Source organism: Mus caroli, unplaced genomic scaffold (genome assembly GCF_978045245.1).
Source record: "Mus caroli unplaced genomic scaffold, Mus_caroli_1 scaffold_19, whole genome shotgun sequence".
In the NCBI taxonomy this organism is placed as follows: domain Eukaryota; kingdom Metazoa; phylum Chordata; class Mammalia; order Rodentia; family Muridae; genus Mus; species Mus caroli.
The window spans coordinates 69,732,198-69,756,736 of record NW_028227274.1 but is presented as its reverse complement, the minus strand read 5'-3'; the positions used below and the strand labels follow the sequence as shown (position 1 = coordinate 69,756,736).

At 36.9% G+C, this 24,539-nt stretch overlaps 1 protein-coding gene and 1 pseudogene across 1 annotated transcript in view; one reads left to right on the top strand and one right to left on the bottom strand.

Annotated features, from left to right (window-relative positions):
* Positions 1-24,539, top strand: part of Dcc (DCC netrin 1 receptor) — a 1,083,530-nt gene that overhangs the window by 869,505 nt on the left and 189,486 nt on the right. Inside the window, exon 13 of the mRNA XM_021150630.3 lies at positions 16,053-16,194. Coding sequence (XP_021006289.1) covers positions 16,053-16,194 — 142 coding nt within the window. The remainder of the gene's footprint in view (positions 1-16,052; positions 16,195-24,539) is intronic.
* On the bottom strand, positions 5,984-16,016 carry LOC147000325 (hematopoietic SH2 domain-containing protein pseudogene; annotated as a pseudogene).

Genomic DNA, 24,539 nt, shown 5'->3' with positions numbered 1-24,539 from the left:
AAACAATAAAAAAACAAAAACAAAAAAACAAAACAAAAAAATAACCCTTCTTCAATGGCTTTATATTTCTGTCATGCACATCACTCACTTGCTTGGTTAGAGTTACCTCAAGATATTTTATATTATTTTTGGCTATTGTGAAAAGTATTGTTTGCCTGGCTTCTTTCTCAGTCTGTTTGTCACTTGTGTATAGGAGGTTTCCTGATTTTTGTGAGTTTATTTTGTATCCAGAACTGTGCTGAAAGTTTTATCACCTGTAGGTTTTGCTTGCTGGAATGTTTAAGCTTATAGACATTATATATATCACATTATACATTATATATGTGTGTATATGCATATCCATATATGTAGTATATATGTATTTGTATATATACAAACTTATATATACATATATATATATAGTACACACACACACACACACACATATATATATATATATATAAAATCAACTGCAAGTAAAGATACTTTGACTTATTCCTTTTCAATTTCAATACCTTTGACCTCCTTATCTTTCAATTGCCTTATTGTTCTAGCTACAAATTCAAGTACTATATTGAATAGGTATGATGGGAGTGGACAACTATTTCTTGTTCCCTATTTTAGTAGAATTAATTTAATTTCACTTCTTTTAATTTGATGTTGGCTACAGGATTTCTGTAAACTTTCTTTATTATGTTCAGGTATTTCCATTGTATGTAGAATCTTTCCAGGACTTTTATGTCAAAAAAAAAGTGTTGGATTTTGCCAAACTCATTTGTTCTTTTTTAGGCTCATTTACTTCTACATATTTCAGAAAAAAGAATGAAGATTAGTTGGACTAAGATGATCACTATATAAATTTTCTTTTCTTGTGTTTTATAGAATGATTCATTGACATTGTTGAAAATAAATTATCTTCTATTTTATTGAATTGGCATTGATCTCAATTTTATTGATTATTTTAGAACTATTTTATTCTTCTCTATCAATGCTCATACCAATAACATTTTAAGCAATCAGCCATAATGTAATCAGTAATTAAAATTATAGCCAACTACAGGTGCTGGTAATTGTTAATCAATTAGATGCATTATGATTGCAGGTTTAATTGGAATGCTGATTAAAGTATTGATAGTTGTTCATGCTTTTCAACATTAAATAAGATTATCTTTCTGTTTTTAAGTAGGAAGCAGGCAGATATGGAGAACACACTCCCAAGGAGGTTTACGAAATTTCCTGGACACAGAAGGACCTCTACTAAATATATTCACAAATATGAAAAATGTTAATTCCACAAATCAGAAGCTGTTGGTCTGGCTAGTGGATGAATATGTAAATTTGATTTGGCTTGTTTGTAGATTAGCATTAACTTTCTATATGAACATTTCAGTAGGTCCTATTTGTCTAGATTTGGTAAATTCTGGTACATTTTTATAGGAAAATAGCAGTCATTAAAAATTGATAGTACCAGCATGTGGCCATGACGCTGCAATATATATAAATTGATCCAGAGGAAGCTTTTATGATTTGCTTGTTTGTTTGAAATCTAAAAATCAGAAATGTAAGTTAGACATGTTGGCGCTGACCCACAGTATCAGCATTTGCAAGACAAAGGAAGGAGCATTGTGAATTCTAGGCCAGACTGTCTAGCAGAAGCCTACCTGAGAAATCAGAAAATAATTACAGATAGCTGTGTAAAGTAGGTGATGTGATTATAGTATTCCTGCCTCTCCCGATTAAGCATATGCTGGCACTGTTACCTATATACCAAGAATTGAAAACATTTTGAGTTCACTTTTAAGACTCATCTTCTAGTCTAAAAAAATAAATAAATAATAATTCCAGTACTAAATGAAATGGCATTAAGTGTGTTAAAGAAGATAATGAAACTGAACACCACACCCTTCAAAGCTTTTTAAGAAGCATTATTTCATGTAAGGAACGAGAATGCCTTTTTGACTTGTGTATTGAGAACCGGATCTGTGACCATCCAATCAAATACCAATCTTGCCATTAACAAGCATCGGCAGCTATTTTATCATTCTGTCTGATTTGACCATATGCCTTTTTATGATAGCATTGTATATGACATTGCTTTTAATCCAGAAACTCAATTGACATCCGTATATTTATGGTTTGGATATAAAGAGTACGTAGTAAATTATACCATGAGCCAGCTGTCTGCTGGCATTACCTAAAGATGAAAATTGGAGAGAGCCATTCCATTTAATACATCCTCAGAAAGAATATTTATCAAAATGTCTCCTCCCCTCATATCCAACAGAAGAACACTATCAGACATTGGTGGCTCTGGAGGCAGTCATCTGTGAAGATGAATTATGTGAGTCTGACCTGTAATCTTACATGACATTTTAAACTCAAATATTTTCCCATATTTCTCCACACAATTAAAATATTTAGTCTCACTTCATTTTATGAGACATAAATAGCTATGTAAGTACTCTGTAATTACTGTACATTGTAACAAATGACCTCATAAATACATTGTAATGTCCCATGTAATTACATGGTTAAGTCTTGTCTTTGAGATGGCGGCTTTCCGATGGAAAGCCTGCTAGTCTCTGAGATTAATTACTTCAGGACTAATTTGACAGTTTGCTTGAAGATATGCTTCCATGAAATAGCCACTTGCACTGTTTTTAAATGAAAAATGTTTCATAATATGCTCTCATTTCCTTCCTCAAAACTGACCTCCATGTCTGTGTTCATCCTGAAATATTAGCCGTGTCTAAATGTACTGTACACAACAGCCAGAGTGGCATAATTCTATAGAGAGGAAAACTAAATGGCATTTATATTTTCCATAAAATACTAGCCAGAAAATGTGATAGTAATTTTAAAGTTTTTGGTTTATTACTTTTAAAGCATATTGGAGTAAAACGTATAAAAATAACAGTATCTATTCTTGGTCAGGCACTGGGCAATTTATGTTTGACTTAAAAACCTGAGTTGCAGTGACATTTACATTTTAGTACATGCTTCTAACATTTTGAGTTTGCCATGTTTTTCTTAATAAATGGGTATACATAACAACTGAAGCAATCATTATTAGAGCTCTGTTTCTGTTTCACATGGGATATTCAACCATCTGGTAAAACCAGCAGCAGTGATATTATTCAGCTGACTGCTCAAACAATAACTTAGTTTCAGTATTACAAAACAGCAGAATGGAACAAGAAATCAATGAGCACACTATTTTCGTCTTAAATTAAATATGTCTTGTATTCTTGTGCCTTTGAAGTGTATAGGTTTACATACAGCTCCCTTGATGGGTTTTCCACTTTTCCCATATTACTCCAATTCCAAGGCTATTTTATTGCTTTTAGTGGCTTCATTTGGAAGGAATTAATAGTCTGAAAATAAGACTTAGTGATCTCCAAGAGTCAATGAGGGTCCCTAAACATTCACCATACTTCTAGGGAATGACTTAAGCACTATAGGGTAAAATCTATTGATACTGACAAATTCTAAAATGATTGCTCATAAGATCACTATATCACCCACTCTGGAGAGCAACAAAATTGCTTTATTGTAATGGAATTTTGTCAAAATGTGAATACCTCCTAAAATTATATTTTCCATTTTGGGGCTCAGAAGCAAGCAGGCCTGGCTACTAGACTATGTATAGCAATAGCTAAATATAATGTAAAAATGCTATTTTAAGTCCAGTATCTTAAAACACAAAGGAGTTACATTCATATGAATCCAGCTTCTTTGTTATTTCGTTCCCGTGCCCTCTCTTTATTTTGTAGTATATTTTGTATTCCCAGTCATATTTGTTATCAGTTTACAAGAGTTAGGATAATTATATGTTGTTTTGGAAGACATCTTAGGTGGCAGAAAAATTTAATTGATTTTATCCCAATAAATGGAGCTATACATGTTCATATCTGAGAACTGGAATTGGGAAATCAGTAAAGTATTTCTGTACTACCCGAAAGACTATGGCAAAAATCAACCATAAAAGAAACATCTCTTCACACATTTCAATGAATGTGTTGAGACTATCAAAAAATGCTGGGTTTTGAATATCTGTATCCTACTTGCAATCTGATTAAGCTTTTATAAAGGTAATTCAGGCTTTTATTCATTCATTTTTCAGACTTAGGTCTGAAAAATTCAAACACATGAAAGAATATGTCTTGGGGACCCAGCATTTGTAAACTTGCTCTCATTTTCACCATAGTTTTGTATGTGTCAAAAGCGACATACGTTCACCAATGCGGGTCTGTAAAGTAAAGTTAAAACAGGAACAAAGCATTTTATTTTTGCAATACAGGGCTTGTCTATGCTCTTTTAAAAAGCAGGACAGGATGTAAATAAGAACCTGTGGCACACAATGATGCTGTTGGGCAAATTGTTCTCATTAGCACTTAACAAATTCCTAAAAACTTTGAGGTAGACTAAGATGTCTCTGGCCCATTCATGTTACTATTCTTAGTGAATAATCTTTTGTCAGCACAATATTGATCTCTCTCTTCTTAAATAACAGTTCAGAAGAGAATGCTCAGTAAAATGGTTAACTTTGAGCATCTGCCTCTGTATTTGTCAGGATTTGGCAGAGCCTCTCAGGAGACAGCTATAGCCAGCTCCTGTCAGCATGCACTTCGTGGCATCCACAATAGTGTCTGTGTTTAGTGACTGTATATGGGATGGATCCCCAGGTGAGGCAGTCCCTAGATGGCCTTTCCTTCAGTCTCTCCTCCATACTTTGTCCCCATATTTGCTCCCATATTTTGCTCACCCTTCTTAGAAGGACCAAAGCACCCACATGTGGTGTTACTTCTTGAGCTTCATGTGGGCTGTGAATTGTATCTTGGGTGTTCCGAGCTTATGGGGTAATATCCACTTAACAGTGAGTGCATACCATGTGTGTTATTTTGTGATTGGGTTACCTCACTCAGGATGATATTTTCTAGTTCCATCCATTTGCCTAGGAATTTCATGAATTCATTGTTTTTAATAGCAAAGTAGCACTCTATTGTGTAAATGTACCACATTTTCTGTATCCATCCCTCTTGAAAACATCTGGGTTCTTTCCAGCTTCTGACTATTATAAATAAGGCTTCTATGAACATAGTGGAGCATGTCTCCTTGCTATAGTTGGAGAATCTTTTGGGTATATGACTAGGAATGGGATAGCTGGGTTCTCAAGTAAAACTATGTCCAATTTTCTGAATAACCACCAGACTTATTTCCAGAGTGGTTGTACCAGCTTGCAATCCCACCAGCAATGGAGGAGTGTTTCTCTTTCTCCACCTCCTCACCAGCATTTGCTGTCATCTGAGTTTTTGTTTGGTTGGTTGGTTGGTTTTTTGTTTGTTTGTTTGTTTGTTTGTTTTTTATATTAAAAAAGATTTATTATATATATATATATGACTACACTGTAGCTGTCTTCAGATACACAAGAAGATGGCATGGGATCCCAGATGGTTGTGAGCCACCATGTGGTTTCTGGGAATTGAACTCAGGACCCCTGGAAGAGCAGTCAGTGCTCTTAACTACTGAGCCATCTCTCCAGCCTCATAAAAATATTTTCAATTGAATGTGGCTGAACGTGAGATATGGATACCAAGAATACAGAGGGATAACACATGATACAGGCCTGGAACGTGTTGGACCCAAGTCTCTGCTGCAATCTTTTGAAATGATATCTGCTTGTGAGTGTATTTTAACACATGTATGTGGAAGTCTGAGCACATCCTCCAGAAGTTGGTCCACAGTTCTCACCATGTGAGTTCTAGAGATAGAACTCAGTTGTCAGGCATGGCTAAAAGTTCTTTTATCCTTTTATCCATTGGGCCATTTCACCAGGTCCCTAAAGTGGTAGCAGTAATTCTATTATTATTAAGACAATCAGCTCCCTTAGTTGGCACCTGCAGGATTCAGCCCCTTAACCTCTTCAGCACAGTTCTCTGGCTGTGAGGACAAGGATGGGGACTTAAAGGAGAGATGAGGAATACCGAAGATACAGAAAGTTCTATCAGTACCCAGGGGCAAAAGGTGGTGGTGGGAGGTATTCCTCAGGCAGCCAGCCTTGGGCTTCTGGAAAGTCCACAGGTTCCTGGGCTGACAGGGCCCTTACCACCCCTGAGAATGCCTTCTTCCAGCTAGCAGGCCTGGAGTCCCTGAAGGTGGCTTCTGTGCCTCTCAGGGCCTGGGGCTCTGCAGGGTTCTGAAGAGACATGGTAGCTGCACAGGGGTCCTCAGAGTGGCTAGTACTCTCCCAACTGAATGCTCGAGTCACAGGGCTGTGGTGCTGCTGTGCCACTCTCCTGGCATCCCCCAGTGGGTTCATGGCCGACAGGTGTGAAGTGAGCCGCTGTTTCACCCTCTGGCTAGTCTGAGGTAGGGACGTCAGGTTCTTCCACAGTTTCTGTCCAGACTCCTAGAAAAGGGCTTTTGGGGTGCAGGAAGCTGATGCGAATTCTCCTTTTGTTGTGGATGGCTTCCTTTCAGAAGCCTCCTCAGGTGGGCAGGAAGAAGACCTTTGAACTTCCGTTCTCAGAATTTGGCTTTCAGCATCCTGAACCAGGGCATTCGAGTATAGGAAGAGATCTTCGTAGTCCACGTTTGCTGGATCCTCCTGCCCGCAGGCCCGGGTCAGCAGCTCCCCAAGTGACCGAATAGGCTTTTGTTGGTGGAAGGTGACCAGGGCATTCAGAGGCATGGGTCATGTGGTCCTCAGCGAAGGTGCAAGTCCCAGCTTCTGAAAGCTTCACCATGAAATCATGGCAGCAAGTCTGGGATTTGTAGGAAAGGGTGTAGCCCACATGGCTGTTGCTGACTCGGATAAGAAAGGTCCCCAGGGGTTGTGTCTCCAACATGTTCTCAGCAGCCTCTCGGGAGATGGTGCCACATAACCACTAGGGGATCCCGGATTGGGCTAGCAGGTCTGAGGGGGTAGTGGAGGGGGCAGCCTCTTGGCTTCTGCAATGGCATCCAGAGAAGGTGGTCCCCTTGATGTTAGTCATTCTGACTAGTGTGAGGTGGAACCTCAGGGTTGTTTTGATTTGCATTTCCCTGCTGACTAAGGATGTTGAATGTTTCTTTAGGTGCTTCTCAACCATTTGGTATCCCTCAATTGAGAATTCTTTGTTTATCACTGTACCCCATTTTTAATAGAGTTATTTGGTTCTCTGGAGTCTAGCTTCTTGAGTTCTTTGTGTATATTGGATATTAGCCATCTACCAGATGTAGGATTGGTAAAGATCTTTTCCAAATCTGTTGGTTGCTGTTTTGTCCTATTGACAGTGTCCTTGTTAAATATTAAATGTCATCTTCATGCAATTGCTAAGTCATACGTGACCATTAACATTTACTCACTTCCAGGAACACAGTGAAAGCTTTTCTCGATTAAGACAAACCTCTTGGAAGGTCTATAAAGAATTGTCATAATTATTTTAACAGATATTGGAAGAGCCATTTTAACTGTTGGTGGGGCCATTCCCTCAGTGGGAGATCTTCAGCTGTATGAAATGAGATTGTAAACTGAACACTTCAGTTATCATTTGTTTTTTTCCTTCTTTAGTGTGACTGAACTGCCTTCAGCTACTGCTGCTGTGCCTTAATCAGCAATGGTGAACTATAACATTGAGCTGAAATGAACCCATGTCCTCTTCAGTTGCCATTATCACAGCATCAGAAGAAGAAAACAAGACATTCTTTATTATGATTTTATTACTGATACTCTTTATTCTAAACAAAAAGTTGGGAAACTGTCCTTAGCTATTTCTACATTTTGACTTATAGATTTCTGTAATAGTTTTCATCTAGTGTAAAATAAGCTTATTTATGACAGGTAAGAGAGACACTTGCCTATGAGTGTCATGATAAGTATTTAGAATATGTATTATATTCATATGATTAGATATTATATCTATTTAGGAAAATGGCAGCAGTGGGTTCTTCTTTAGATCCCTGACATCCCCAACTGCAGGTATTTGGCTACTTTTACAGCCCTAGACATTGATTCCCTCACATAAGATGGGCTTTAAATCCAATTAGACAGATGTTACCCCAAAGATATAACACCAAGATTGAACCACTGGAGATAACTTGTTGGACTAACCACAGTTATGGTTCACGGGTTTTACAACAGGATATGTAGGACTATGGATTGCCTTTCTCCCTTGGTAACTTGCATAGCATCTTCTGAGCTTGTGTGGGCTTGCCCTGTGGGAGCAGGGAACCAGATCAATTATAGCTCAATTGGTTTATATCTTGTGAGTTGTGTCAATAACACCTTAAGAGTGTGCTGTCAATAATGACTTAATATTCTGGGTGGTAGTTAAGTAAAATGTGTGTGTGTATATTAAATATTTTCCTATGTTTTTGAAATATTGTTAATGTAGTTCCTACCATCTCCCACTCTCTCCACTTTCTCTCCCTGGTTACATTTCCATTTCCTCTTTCAGATCATATGTGTCCTAAAGTCTCCACTCTCTAGACATCTCCACCATGGTACTTTTCCCTGTCTTGTATTCTATAGTTATTTCAGCTTATGTCCTTACATCTACAGACTCAGAGGCAGAAGCTCCAAATTAGAAAGCACACATTTTGCCTGCCTAGTCCTACCTAATCTTTGTCAATATAATGTTTTCTATTACTATGTCCCTGCAAATGTCATAAATCCATTTAATTTAAAACTGAATAGAATTCTATTGTCTATCTATAATACATTTTTAATTATGGACTCATCAGTTGAAGGGCATCTAAGTCGCTTCCATTTCCTAGGGACTGTTAGGACAGCAGCAATGGACATGGATGTGCCTGTGGAGTGGGATTGTTGAGCCCAGTATAGCTGACTAATATGGTAGATTTACTCTTATCTTTTTTTGAAACCTTACATGTTTCTATCAATGGCTAGAGAAGTCTACAATACGACCAGCAATGAATGAGAGTTGTTCTCTCCATACATGCTTGTCAGGGGTGGTTGTCAGTAGTTTCCTTGATCGTGAACTGTTTTGATGGGGCAAAGATGCAATCTCAACATAGATTTAGTTTGCATTTCTCTGATTACTACAGATTCTGGTAACTCTTTAAGTGAGTCATTTATCTGACAGTTTCACCCCAGTGAATTATTCTAATCTACTGAGCTGCTTGTGTCTGACACATAGGCTTTTAAATTATTATTTTTCCTCTCACTGCTGAAATTTGGAAAAATAGCCAAATCCATTTAAATGAGTTTCTAGAAACATGTATTGAGTAACTTCCCATTTTGTGTATTACTGTGGATTTCTGCTTGCTCTATGCTTTCTCACTACCCAGGCGTGATGTTTCTATTTGCTAAAATAAGAATTGTATTCCACGAGAGCAACATGGTCAGAAAATGTATATGAAAGAATAGTAGTTCCTAATGTGTTTCTTGCCAATTCATTTCTCTTGGTTTCTCTGTCAATTTGCAGTAGAAAAAAAAATCTAGATATTTTGTCAAAAACAAACAAACAAAAAATCACGAAAAATATAAAAAGCAAAGCAACAAGAACAAGCCCCAAAACATCCATATACTCAATCCATTTTTCCTGTTTCTTTTTTTCCTTTCCAGAATATTCCACTTTTAGAATCGCTCATCGACAATGACTGTACTTGTTGTGTTTGTGAGCAGCGGCACCGTGTAGCATGTGAGCCTTGTTAGCTAGGGACATTCTCTGTGCGGTAGGCAAATCAAGGTCTGGATGAGGCTAGCCCAGAGTGACTGTAACTAAGGATATTTGTGAGTGGTACAAGGGATATTTACTCTTTTGAAGTGACTCCAGGCTGTCTTTACAAGAAGTGCATGTGACAAGATGAAGACAAAGAGGTTTTTCTCAGTGTCTAAACCATTTTTTATGAGTCATAAGCCACTATAAGTACAGAGAGGAAATAAACAGTCTAGAATGGATTTTAATCTCATCCAAGATAGGCTAGATCCATGCATAGCTCCAACAAGGTCATTATGAGTTCTTTTCAAATGGCACTTCCCAGCGCCTTCTATAGGAAAGCTTGTCAGATACCACCACAGTAAAATAATTGACTATTTTCTGAGAGAGTATCACAGAGCTCCAGATGGGCCAGGTCTCACCTGAACATCCTACAAGAGAGCTGAAACATCAATTGATTTGAGATGTGCATTTAAAAATAGAAATTGGAAAAAGAATAGTCTTAGGATATGAGCTTCTGAGAAAACTAGGGTTGGCAGGATTATCAGTTATCCTCCTTGTTTTCTTATGCACTATCACGTGCATATGAATGGGAAGGCAAGTCGGCTGTTACCGAATGATGCCCATAAACAGAAGAAAATCTATGTCCCTGATTTAATCAAGACTACCCCAAGAAGTTTGGAATGCAATCAAGTTGATCATTTAATAATAACCAATAAACTAAACTCTTCATTACCATATTCACTGATACAACCAGGCCATCTCACCCTAGAGTTCCCCATGTTCCACCTTTTTCCCCCACCTTTCATGCGTTGGAATTACACATGGTCTGTCAGGTTTATTCATCATTTGCCCGGTTGGTAGGGATCAAATCAGACCCTTATAGTTGCAAGGAAAATATTTTTCCACTGAGATATATCCATGGCCCTCTTTTCTCTTTTAATTAAGCTTAGTAGGAGATTTGGGGGACTATATTGCTATATATATAGCACCCAATAATTCTGTGATTACAAAAAGAGAACATTGAACTCAATGGTTAGAAAATGTTCCAGTACGGCCACATAGTAACCTCAGGGTAAGCATTAATTGAAGCCTATAACTCAGTAGACTCCACTGGGTGATTGTTAATTGTTAGAAGTGTCTGAAATGTTGAAAGCCAAAAAACTTTAGATGACCATAAATATGAATCTACAGGGTCTTTTAAATTCTAGTTTTTCTTGTTAGTTTCTAAAGCACTTTTAGCAAAGAACATATTTTTATATACAAAAATTCTGTTAGGATTAGGCAGTGGGAGACAAGAAGATAGATGGGAAATTGTGCATTGGCACTTTCTCAGTATGCGTGCTGGTCCAAGTTCATGTATGTACTGTTATCTGAGACATTCTTAGTGTTTTAGAAAAGCACCTATTTCCCAACTTGCCGTCCAATAAATACCATGTTCTCTACCTATCAGACATTTTATGACCTCAAGTTGATTTATAATGTCATGACATTTTGATCTTACTATTACTTCCATTTCTTTGACCTTGTTATTATTTCCTATCTTTAAATGTCTTTTTTTCACCCTTTCCATAAAGTTCTGCTCAAATTTGAATGATGAACTTTTAGTAAAGTGTTCTTGACCATATAAGACATAATTAATCTTTGTATCTTGTGCCTCCGAGACAATCCTGTTTGGTTCTTGGCAATCTGCCTTCATAGTTTATGTCTCTTTCCTCTATTAGACATGGTGAGCCCTGACTTGAGTTTTGCTTAGTCCAGTGTATATATTGTGAATGAGTAATGAGTAAATGAATAAGATTCTTAATGTTGTGAGCTTTCTTTGAGAGGCAATATTAAATTGCAATGAAAATCACAGTATTTCAACTTCCATACTGTCTCATCAATTATAGGATGCATGATTTTTAGTCACTTCACCACATTACATTGTAGTTTATATGACAGAACAGAAGACAAAACAACAGATTGCAACTTGCAAAATTATCAGGACTATAAATTGATCCCTCATGTAGAAGTGTACCATTATCATGTCTATGGTGGATTAAATATGGTGTTAATAAATACTAAAAATATAGGGGTCTACCTGTCGTATCAGTGTATTTGTGGGAGAAAATAATCTCAGTAATTCCATGTTCTCCTAAAGATAATCTCACATGTTATATAAGTTAATCAAGTCATATAAGGAATAGTTTACATAATATATAAGATTGTATTTTAAATTTGTGTCAATGATTTACATATTTCAACTGTCAATTATATATTTACAAAACTGTGGTTTATCCTTGCCATTTGTAAAGTCGGTATCTGTGAAATGAATAATCACTAAGGAACCACAATTTTAATATTCACGGTTCTTCTGTGGTCTTGGGCAGGACAGTCAAAATTTTGTTTGCCTCTATCCTGCCTTCTACCTTGTAATCTCATATTGGAAATGAATGTATGTCTTAATTAGCCTTTTATTTTTAGTATCTGTTTTTATTAGTAACTTTATAGGTTTTAGTGGTCCTTAAATGTAGTACTGGCATCTGTTGGTTCAATGTTACCAAATGCAAGAAGACAGTGGTGTGCCTTGTGGAGAATAGGAAATAAGTAAGCTAGGTTGGGTATGAAAAATCAATTTTAATCAGTAATATCAAGTAAAGTGCTTTAAAGGAAAGCCACAAGAAGCCCATGTTATAGACAAATTGACGTGCATTTTGTAATGAGAACCTGGAAGAAATCCAAATTACTATTTTCTGTAGGAGCAATGCTTCAGTATTGAGAATTGGAATTTCATGAGGTTTTAATAAAACAATAAATATGGTAAATATTGAAAATCTATACTTTGCTACATTTTGTGAATTTTAGGATACTTAGTAAACAAATTTATCTGCCACAACTTTATCTCCTTGTATAAAATATTCAATTATTTTGGAGCAGCAATTTAGTAAGTGAGATAATGATCATGGCTAACTCATTCTTTAGAGAGCAAGGTCCTGCATTCGCCATTGTGTTCCCAGTCCAAAGGAAGTGGAAAACCCTGGCTCGTGATCCAGACTCAGGAGTCGATCCCTGGATGTAATGTTCTGGCTTCTTTCTAAAACCTGATCATTTATTCTACTACCTCCAAAGAATGATTTTTAATGATTACTCTTAAAAACAAATGTAAATTTCTGTCAAAATAACCCTTGTTTACTATTTCTGAAAAGTTCAATAACACCAACAAGCATACAGCAAAGTTCAATACGCCATGAGAAGATCTGATTTTTGCTTTCATTCGTGTAACCAGCATGAAATTGGAGTTGAGGAAATTTACATCAACAGTGAAAGTTAGATTGTACTCCTGTGTAATCAAGCCCAAAGTGTCACTGCCTCTGCAATTGTCCTGTATTTTATTTTTATAACCTCAGTTTTTCCTATCTTCCTTCCTATTTTCCTATTAGTCAAAATGCAGTAATTTCCTATTAGTCAAAATGCATTCTTTTTGAATGTTGTGACAGCATACCAAACTATATAAAATTAGTATTTTTTCTTTTAATTAATTAATTAATTTATTTATTTGTACATTCCATATATTATTCCCCTGCCCCACCCCCTGTCTACCCTCCGACTGTTACACATCCCATACCTCCTCCCCAGCCTATCCTGTCTCCATATGGATGTCACACCCCCCTACCCCACCTGACCTCTAAACTTCCTGGGGCCTCCAAACTCTTGAGGGTTAGCTGCATCATCTCTGAATTAACACAGACCTGGCAATCCATTGCTTATGCGCTGGGGGCCTCATATCTGCTGGTGTATGCTGCCTGTTTGGTGGTCCAGTGTTTGAGACATCTTGGGGGTCCAGATTAATTAAGATTGCTGTTCCTCCTATAGGATCGCCCTTCTCCTCATGTTCTTTCAGCCTTCCCTAATTCAACAACAGGGGTCAGCTGCTTTTGTCCATTGGTTCGATGCAAATATCTGCCTCTGACTCCTTCAGCTGCTTGTTGGGTCTTCCGGAGTGCAGTCATGCTAGGTCAATTTTTGTGAGTGCTCCATAGCCTCAGTAATAGTGTCAGGCCTTGGGATCTCCCCTTGAGCTGGATCCCACTTTGGGCCTGTCACTTGGCCTTCTTTTCCTCAGGCTCCTTTCAATTTCCAGCCTTGTAATTCTTTCAGACAGGAACAATTAAGGGTCAGAGTTGTGACTGCTGCATGGCTGTCCACACACTTATTAAATTATAAGCAAATGGTGTTTATAAGAACCACGATACTTAAAGGTGAGCTAGGCAGGTAGTTAAAGTTTACAGGACCCTTTCACAAGGAAGGATCCAGTAGCACCCTTAGGCAGTTTCATAGGATGAGTAAATGGTGTCTCTGGGAACCCAGTAGGATGAAAGTCCAGACAGTGTCTTGGCAGTCTGCCTGGGCACTAGCTCTGGTGTCTTATTTCCTATAGTCCATCTACTATAGGATTTGTTCAGGCCATTAGATACAGAGTGAAACCAGAGAAAGCTGCTTCCTATATTATCAGAAGGCAAAGAGAGAGGAATGGAAGTAGTAAAAAAAAAAAAAAAAAAAAAAAAAAAGACTCAGCAGGGTAGGTAAGACATGAAATGCTGTTCCCTGAACCCCTTACACTGCTAACCCCTCCTGTCATGTCTTGCGCAAACATAACAACTTCTATATTTTGAGAGTGTTAACCACCTGTTTACTATTTGTTTTAATTCCTGGTTGACTTGAAGCTATACACACTCATAATCTCTTCTTAAAACCCTCAGAATTACTTTCAACTTTCCATTTCTTACCTTTCTTAATCCTACAAGTCTTTAACTTCAATGATCAGAATTTTAAAGAATATTCTTCGCTGTTTGATTTTTTATGTTCTACACTGTTGATTTTTAAAATATTGTACCCAGCCACCTCTCATGAAGATACAGCTACTGTATGAAGGTGGTTCTTTTACGCTTGCTCTGTTAAATGCTCTGTGATCTCCTTTAAGCTAGTCCCAAAGTCTTCCACCGCTTATACATTAGGCTTTTATTGGAAGGTTAAGTAACCTTATTTGCCATCTTTTCTTTTGTATTCTGTTTTATTTTTCTTTCTCTTATTTGCTGCCTTTCCATTCTCTCCATTTACCATTTGCATGTTAGAGGTTATAAACTAGATGTTAGTGTCTTATCCTTTCTCTACAGTTCACTACAGTCTCTTTACCCTTCTTAATTTTGAAATATATACCTTCATTTATCTTCCAACGTATCTATAGATTTTTTTTTCATTTCTACTCCCATACTTTTCAGGCTTATTTACTATCTCAATCTACATATGTTCTCATTATCTCCAGGATCAAGCATTTTCTCCTAGACTTTTTGGTGTACGTTTATAGTTTTCAGGACTCTTTAGTGAGTGTTACTATTGTTTCTCTCTGGACACTTTATTGTGCACTTCTACCTTCATTTTGTCACAGAGTGTCTCACAGACTCTGATGATATCTGGTCATATGAAATTACTATTATATATAAAAAATGAAGTTCTAAAACTCAAACTTGCAAAGGGCAAACGCTGACTCCAGGTGGGACTTGTTAAGGTATGGATTCGCTGTTGGGGACTCAGGCTGGGGTCTTTTGTCTGGTTCAAAGTTCTTAATTTTCTGTAGCATAGGGTTATTCGATATTGCCCCTAGCTAACTTAAGTTCCCCTGTGTACTGGATGAGAGAAGACAATACAGATGCCTCACATCTCTGACCTGATAACCCCTTCCATATCCCTGCTCACTGGTGTGCTTCTTATCTGAATCTCTGGCCTTTGTGTTCAACAACTCTGAGCATTGAGCTCCCTGCTACTCCAGGCAGTGAGGGTTAGTGGACTAGCTTGCTCGATGTAAGAAGCTACAGTTTAAATCCTATTCGAGCTTTCCAAGTCACCTCTTTTTCCAGCAACGTGCCTTAGTACCATGCTCGAGGTGTATAGGAAGCAAAAGGACCCAGAATTGGGTGGTTTTTAAATTGAAATTAGCTTGGTTTTCATTAATGTATTTTTTTTTTAAGTTCCTAGGCTTAGTGTTCTCTTTTGCCTTACGGAGAACACTAAGCCTAAGAAGTTAAAAACTCCCCAACTTGTTGGTGTCACTCATCTGAAATCTCCTGGATATGATAACTGATATTTCAGTGGCTTTTATTATGTAGAATCATTTATTATCATATTAATGGTGGTTAGAAGGGAGACATGATATTGCACATAATCAGTCAAATTATTTGTATGCATCGGTACTAAAATAAAGCGCATGTTTCTGTCAGACTGTAGGAAAGGATTTCACTTGGAGGCCATGCCTTATAATTCTCACTTCTCTGTTTTATTCACACTTGTGCTTGGGTTACTTCTCTGACCCTGCGCAGTTGTCTTCCTCTCTTCCATGTCTTCATTTACATTTATTTTATTTTTATTTTACAGAGTATCAAAGTAAGCTGGCTCCCTCCTCCATCGGGAACACAAAATGGATTTATTACTGGCTATAAAATTCGACACAGAAAGACTACCCGCAGGGGCGAGATGGAAACACTGGAACCAAATAACCTCTGGTACCTCTTCACAGGTCAGTGTTCCCACAGTGCAGTCTGGCAAGCTTTTGATGAATTAAATGCTTTAGGAATAAAATATACTTTCGCTTCAAAGGAACATCGACTTTTTTTTTTCCTGGCAGCTGACATTTATTGGCCTGAACAAGAATAACCTTTATATTTTTAACTTTATATGCCCTGTAATGCTTTCACTATCCATTTCCCTCTGCATCATCATCTCAGTCAGTGTATCATAGAACTTTTACCTATGTCACTTCTCAGAACCGCTGACTCAGAAAACTCTTACTGCCTAATAACTTTTAACTTTCTAGTTAACAACTTTTAAAAGGCTTCTAATGAAATGCCCCCCCTCTGTGGTCCCCCCTCCTCACCACAAATGTCAGGATGCGGTGGAAATGAACAAGAAGAGGGGGAATGGTGTGGTTTCTGTAAATGCATAAGCCTGCTTTGGTAGAAATATTAGTGGGATTCATAGGAGGTTAGTAGTCACTAATTGATATTCATGAATATTCCCAAACCTGGATCCAATTTTCATAAATACAATTTTCTGATTTGGTAACCTGAAAAAATAATGTATTTTTCTTATAGTTTTGCAACCTTAGTGTATGTTCGTCTAAGTTCCTAGAGGGCAGACTAAGAGAAGTCTTCTAAGCTTATCTCAGTGAAGATTTATGCTCAAGGAGACACGAACGAGTGAACTTGGGAAGTGGGTCAGGGCGATATTTTCCTTTTATAAAATAGTGACGCATTATTGATTTGGGTGGCCATGATTTAAGAATAAATGCAAAGCTTGGAATACTTCATGGCGTGACTCTGCGAGGTCGTATCAAATGACGACATGCAAGAGGGTGCACAGCCTCCCTTGTCTGTCACTGGGCAAGTGATTGACTCTGTTGTATCGCTCAAGGCAAGTCCCTGCAAACCAGAGCTTTTAGAGTGTGCCAACAGGACTGTCTCCCTTTTCATCACCACTTTATACAATGGTGGTAGCAAGGCTTTGAGTTTTATCGACCTAGAACTAGTTTGAAACATGTCTACAGCCTTGAGAACAAGCATAGTGTGATGGTTCACCACAGTGATGCAGAGTAGATGCTGAGCAAACTAGAGATGGCACTTGCATTCATTAGTTTTCTCTATGCTGTGACAAAGTGCTTGACAGAAATGACTTAAGACTTCTTTGGGTTTGTTTTCAAAGAGTGTAGTGCATCCTATCATGACGGCATGGTGCATGAGGGTGAGGCTCACATGTGTCTGCAATCAGAAGGACGTAATTTCTCTATGCTGGTAATCTACTAATATTCTGATTTTTCTTATCTGGGGATCTAGACCTTGTAAAGGAATCACTCACATTCATAGTGGGACTGCCTTCCTGCCTGGCAATTCATTCAAAGACCTCCCCAGCCATTTGCCTTCTGAATGGTTCCAGTGCCTGTCAAGTTAACACCCAAAGATTAATTATCCAAAGTCAATTCTGGCTCAGTAAGTTAAGTGTTTGGTATACAAGTCCAATAATCCTAGATTGGAAGAGCAGCTCTCATATAAAAAAAACATCCGGCCAGGTGTGGTAGCATAGCAACTGTAACCCAAGCACTAGGGCATGTAGAGAAAACAGAGTCAAGCAAACCTCTGGAGCTCATTAGCTAGCCAGCAGAGTCAATTAATGAGTTCTAGTTTACATGAGAGATTCTTTCTAAAAAATAAAAGAAAAAGAAGGCAAGAAGAAAATTAAAGATCAATAGAGGAAGATACCTGTGGTAAACCTCAGGTCTAAACATACACAAATACACCATGCACATGGACAGGCACATCTATGCACAAATACCCTGATAAATACACACAATGGCCATTACTTGTCACAGTGACATCTAAATGCATAATTTTTAAAACTATAATGTTTCATACTTGACATCCAAAATCCTATAAACATCTTATAATAAAAAATAAATTTAGTTCCTTTATGAATATCATCAATATGTTTATGATGCTAACATTGTTCAAAGTCTCTTCTAAGACACAAAGCAATCTTATCCATGATTTTATCCATGTAAATAATAATTAACAAACTATTATCATGTAGTTTAAACTTCACTTCCAAATACCATCTTTACTCAAATTTTTTTGTATATTAGGTATTTTATCCTGTGGAATATTGTGTCAAGTTAAATAATGAGTCAAGCAATATTTGTCCTCTGTCCTATTTATTTAAAAAAAAAATGACAATGATGCAGTGAGGTCCCCTGTCTCTTTTTTTCTATCTGTCTATCTATCTATCTATCTGTCTGTCTGTCTGTCTGTCTGCTGTCTGTCTGTGTCTCAGTTTCTCTGTCTGTCTCTTGCTTTAGAAGTTATACATGGTTCTTCCTCCCAACAGAAATAAGACTCAGATTCAAAATATATTATAAATGTTTTGGCCACATAGCTAGGCTTTATCTTATTAGAGCATAACTTAAATTTATCCCACTTATTTTAATCTACATTCTTCCATGTGGCTGATTACCTGTGCTCATGTACTATGTGTCTCTCTTTTCACATTTCCCTAGGCAAAGCTCTTACCTGGCTCGATCTCAGACCTTTTCTCCTCCTGGATGTCCAACTTTCTATTCTACCCTTTCATAAATAGGATATTCTCTCCTTCTCTTTTTCAGATTGTGTTTGTGTGTGTGTGTGTGCGTGTGTGTAGTAGTAACATGTTTCTAATTGGCCAGTGGAATTTTTAAACACATATTATGGGAAAATGAAATTATCTATTGTGTTTTAAGGAAACATGAGTAAACCTTCAATAAATAGCCTTCATCTTTTAGTGAATAAAAATGTACTTCTACATGATTATAAAGGAGACAAGGGGAGGGGAGGAGGTATGGGATGTGAAACAGTCAGAGGGTAGACCTGGAGGGGAATAAAATCTGGAGTAAAAAATAAAAATAAAAAATAAAGAAAGAATAAGTATTTCTGTTATAAGAAAGAATTTGTGGCATATAATAAAAAAAGATCAACTTCAAGCAAGATCAAGCAGAGAAAGACAACCACCAAATTCTTCAGCTCCATGGCCAGCATCTAGAACTCCTAGAGACATCATTAGTCTCCATCATGCTTGTGTAGCCCCACACATCTAACTCCTCTACAAGCTGCAAGCATAAGATACTCCTCCTTTGCTCATTCTATTTATTCCTTACCTCAGCTTTCCACACCATTAATGTCTCTGGCATAAACAACATCCCAGCTCTCTATTGCTTTGGTTTTCCCCTCCACAGCTTAATGCAATGGATTCCACTTACAGTCCAAGATTTCCCCCACAGAATCTATCTCTGCCTGCCACAGGTCATCTCAGTAACTTTCTAGGACCTAGGTTTTCTAACCTCCATGATACACTTATTCTCTCTTTCATTTTGTATACCTGGAAAACCAGCAGTACATAGAGAATGCTGCCTGCTACTAGCTACAGATCTGTTCTGAATGCCATCTGTCACAGCTATCATGGTAGCTGTGTACTGTGGCAACTGAACTCCCTTCGGTGGATGTTTTGATCAAGGAAACCCTTTAGCACAATAGCCAATTCATGCTCTCTTTTCTATTGAACTTTCAATTTTACAACTTGGAACCCCTGATGATTTGCCTTCAGGATATCTTTAGTGTTTTCCAAGTGCATAATAGTAGGTTTCTCTCTGGTGGCATCAGTCTCATTAGCAATTACAGCTTCCATTTCCAACCAGGTTTGACTGCAACTTTAAATTTTTGCATAAAATTTGACTCATGAAAATACACATGTTTATATTCCCACTGACTCTGATTATGTCTCTGTGTCTGTCTGCTTGTCTCTGTCTCTGTCTCTTTCTGCGTCTCTCTATCCCTCTCTGTGTCTCCCTCTCTGTCTCTCTGTCTCTCTCTCTGACTGTCTCTCACCAAGATGCAGCATAGAGTTTGTACCCTCTTGACATAATAAACTATTTATTCTATTATCTTTAAATTTGGCCTCATTATTTATACAGGAAATGGGTAGAAAGCAGCCAGATTTGGGGTATAACATAATATGAAAGACATCTAGTTGAGCTTTCAGTAGACTCTTTGTTTACCTCGGAAACCTCATAAGCATAGACTTCAGCTTCTCTACTGGCAGAACAGTCTTAATGGAGAATATGATTTTTGCACCTTCTTTCCAGAATTGCTTGACTTATAATATTAAAAGGCTCTCTACTCTTCAGCTCTAAGTTCTATGTTGTCCCACAAACCAATTCCAGATGCCCACATGCCATGTGATTAGTCTTATCGCATGGTCTGCCAACAAATAGGGACCATTTTCTGTATCAGTTACTTTTCTCAATGCTGAGTCATCATACTTGACAAAAGTAATGTAAGGAAATAAGAACTTATTCCAGCTCTCATTTTTAAAGTAGAGCCCATCACGGATGAGAAATTATGATAGAAGAAACATGAGGTAATCGTTGTAGTGTGTTAACATTCAGGGAGCCGAGACAGATGGATGTTAGTGTTCAGCTCTTTTGGTCTGAGACTCCAACCAATAGGAGGGCACCACCTGTATCCAGCATGGCTCTTTGCACCTCAGTTAATCTTTTCTGGAAGTGCTGCAAAGATATTCTCAGAAGAAGAACTCCTGTATGATTCTAAGGCAAGTTGAGCTGACAATGGTATGCCATTACAGCAGCGCAGCATGTGATTGTGCGATTAGAAGTAAACTAAAATGTAGTTTTGTAGTAAGTATAATTATTGATTTTCTATTTAAATCTACCTATGTCTAGTGAATAAGCTATCACTGCCAAAGGGGAGATTAACCACTTATTTTTCCTCTAGACCAGTTATGCAGCAAATGTTATTTAAAATCATAGCACACACATAAACACACACACAGAGTTTGTCTTTTCCTTAGCCAATAATCTTTGATTTCAGAATAACATAGCTTGTTCACATGAAAATATTGTCTGTACAATCATATCGTAATTGTGAGAATGTTTCCAATTTTGATTATGGAATATAATACTGCCTGTTTTAATAACTAGACAAAATCCTAGTTGAGTACTGTTGAATTTAAAAGCCAGATATAACGTCCAACACACTATTTACAAAGATTTTAAAAAGTCAAGCCTATGATATATTTTCCTCAACCATGAAGAAGTAACATGAACGATAAAAATTACTGATGTTAAAGAACGTATATGCTTGATAAAGCTTGTGGATCATAATATGACATGTGGCTACTTTGAGAATAATCACAGTTTTGAAAAATCTTACTGAAGATATTTTAATATGTCTAGAATTAATAATAGGCATAAAGAGGCATGAAGACATTTCATTTTGCCTTTTTATAGAATACAGAGGGTTGGGTCCTTGATACTTTCTTGTCAATAGATTTTTTTTTGTCACATAAAACATTGACATATATTAAATAAACTCTGATTATAAAATAATGGATAGGCATAGACCAGAGACACTAAGAACTGGAAATTCAATTTTAAACACTCTAAATTGCCAATACACATGGTTAAATGTTCAATCTTGTTTACAAATGGAGAAACAGATGTTAAATTAGTGATTATTTTTCTTTCGTTGTAGTGACAATGATAAAAGAAAGTGGCAGTATATTCAGGAAGCACACGAGTAACAAGAACTTCCATTCTCTGCATAACACCCTAGAATGTCATGGGAAGCACTGTTTATGTATTATATGCACATGCACATAAGCATATGTGTGTTGTGAATTCAATTTTTTCCCACAGAGGTAAAATACAGAGCCAGTTTTCCAAATTTTAGGACTTAATTCTAATGTATAATTCCATTCTTGCAATACTTTTAATCAAAAAATAATTTACCTTAGAATATTACTTTCCTAGAAAATATTTTTTAATTATAAATAACTTTAGTTAATAGATTTTTTAAAAAAAATTGGTCATATCTTATTTATTGAAAGTTATGTGGTATAAAAAAGTAATAAGTTACACATTAAAGATTTACATATCATTCAGTTGTATTGTGCTCTCTTAAATCCAGAATGATTTCATTATGTCTAAAGGATATGTCTGCAAGCGTTGTTGAATGCTGATACTCATGCTATGTACAAATTTGGGGAAGACACCATTCAAGCCATTACAATCTGTGTTATTTTTCCCTCTAGCCCAATCACTTTAAATTGCACCCTCCAATAACATGTACTCAAAGATAAATAATTCATCTCTACATTTTTATTTCTCTGAACCGGGTAGAATTATAAATGCATCTGACCCATCACTAATCCAGCTTACTACCCCACTGCCCAATGAAAAGACATAATATGAATTAAATAGTTTATTTTTCAGAATGGTTTAAAACGATTTGCCTCTTTAAAGGTTTGAAAGAATCTGGATTTAAAAATGTAGCTTTTATTCCCACCATTACATCTTTGTGGCAAAAAATAAGTAAAATACTTTCAAGAATTTAAACATGATACAAGCAAAAAAATTTGTAATCACATCTGCTGTTAGCCTCAGAAATGTCATGCATCCTTCACTTTGGGCTTGAACAGAAGTAATAAAAACCATCAGCAAAGCCTGTTTGAAAGAGCTTTTGCCTTTCTTTTCCGTATCCCATGGCTCATACTCAGGATCACCTGTTACTTTTCTAGACAATTTGACCATGCTTTCAAAAGCATCAAGGAGCCAGCAAGTACTGTTCACTTAAAGATTTACTGTGGTTTAGGCTTTCCCCCATAACATATCTAGAATCTGGTATCCTTATTGTTAGTAAGTAAAGTCATTGATTTTCAATATAAGTCCACAGTGTTGTAAAATGTGCAGGATTTGACCCCATGTTTTCCATGCCTGGAACATATATAGATGTATTGATTTGGATGTGAGAAAACTGGAAATGCTTTAATGCTTTCATTTTGTATGGTATAATTGAAGGGTAGAAATGCGTTTTTTTATTTACAAAGCTGTATTTGTTAGACAGGTGTTTTTGTTGTGTTCTATTTTTTTTTTACTATGATAATGAGACATCTGCAATAACAAGGTAATTCATAGTTCTAACAAGGACGTCAAATTGCAGTCACCAGTCTTGTGGAAACCCATATGAACTAAATTTGAAAGTGATGTTTTTAATTTTTGAGTGATCTTCTGGAAAGGTTGTTTGACAATGGATTTAAGAGAGTTCTCATATTTCATGGCCAATATAGACTAAAGATAATGATAAACATGCATCGGTATTTTATGGGCTGAAAACTGGGAACAGCATAGCAATTTTCTAACAAGGATAGCATGAGAGAAATCATGCTGCTTGAATAAGATATACCATCTTTCACCATATGGTGTATAAAATTAGAAATCAAAGAGAGAAATTATAATGGTTAAAGGCTCCATGTTTGAAGAGTAACACTACTCAGGGATTCTCTGTTTAATGATAGAATTTTTTGACTCACGATAGATAATGCAATGCTTACTTCAGAATGATTTTAATTCTTAAAAGCCTTTGGACTCCTACACAGACTCACAGACATACAGAGGACTGAGCTGAGCTTCACCATGGTACCCAACATTGTAGAACTTCCATGATGCACGATGCCCATACCCTTCTTTTTTGTTTTCTGGGTTTTGTTGTTGTTTTTAGTTTTTTTTTTTTTTTGTTTGTTTGTTTGTTTTTGTTTTTATTAACAGAGCTACATTTCATGAAGAGTGGTCTGAGATAATTATAATGAAACGTGGATCTCTGAAGCAGAACTTTATATCCAAGTGTAGAAATTCTGTTTCAGAGAAACCCAAAGTCTGATCTTAAGACCTCTCCTGGTGTGATTGTTTAAACAATATCCATAACTTAAGACTACATAGGGAACAAGGCACCATCCACAAGATCTGTGTCTGGAAACATTTGATTAGTGCTCCAAATCAGTGGAGACCATAGTCCACCCAGGTGGCACAGAGGGCGAGTGGTCACAGATGATGGCCTTGGAGAGGAGTTGTTGCACAGAAGATTAATACCACTGCTTGCTTATGCATTGTGAGCAAAAGGGTGGTAAAATTTCTCCCTAACACGGGAAACTATACTTTTGGTGAATTTCAACTCAGTCTCAGAAAAGACCTCTACAAAAGCCATTACTTTCCATGATTGGGTAAACATGGCTTCCTGGAACACTCTCCTTATTGACCCTAAAATTTCTTTGGAAACCACTGCAATACCTCTTCTTAAAAATCAACAGTAATGTTTATGAGTGAGTAGCAAAATCAAATGATTATAAGTTTTCTTGAGGGGTGATAAAATTCTCATGTTCCCGAAGGTCTTAGAGTACCCATGATGGTGTCGAATGTTCTATTTTAATCTAATATTTCATTTGCATTAATTATTGTTGTGTACATACAGTGTTAGTGGATTTGTCAAGGGG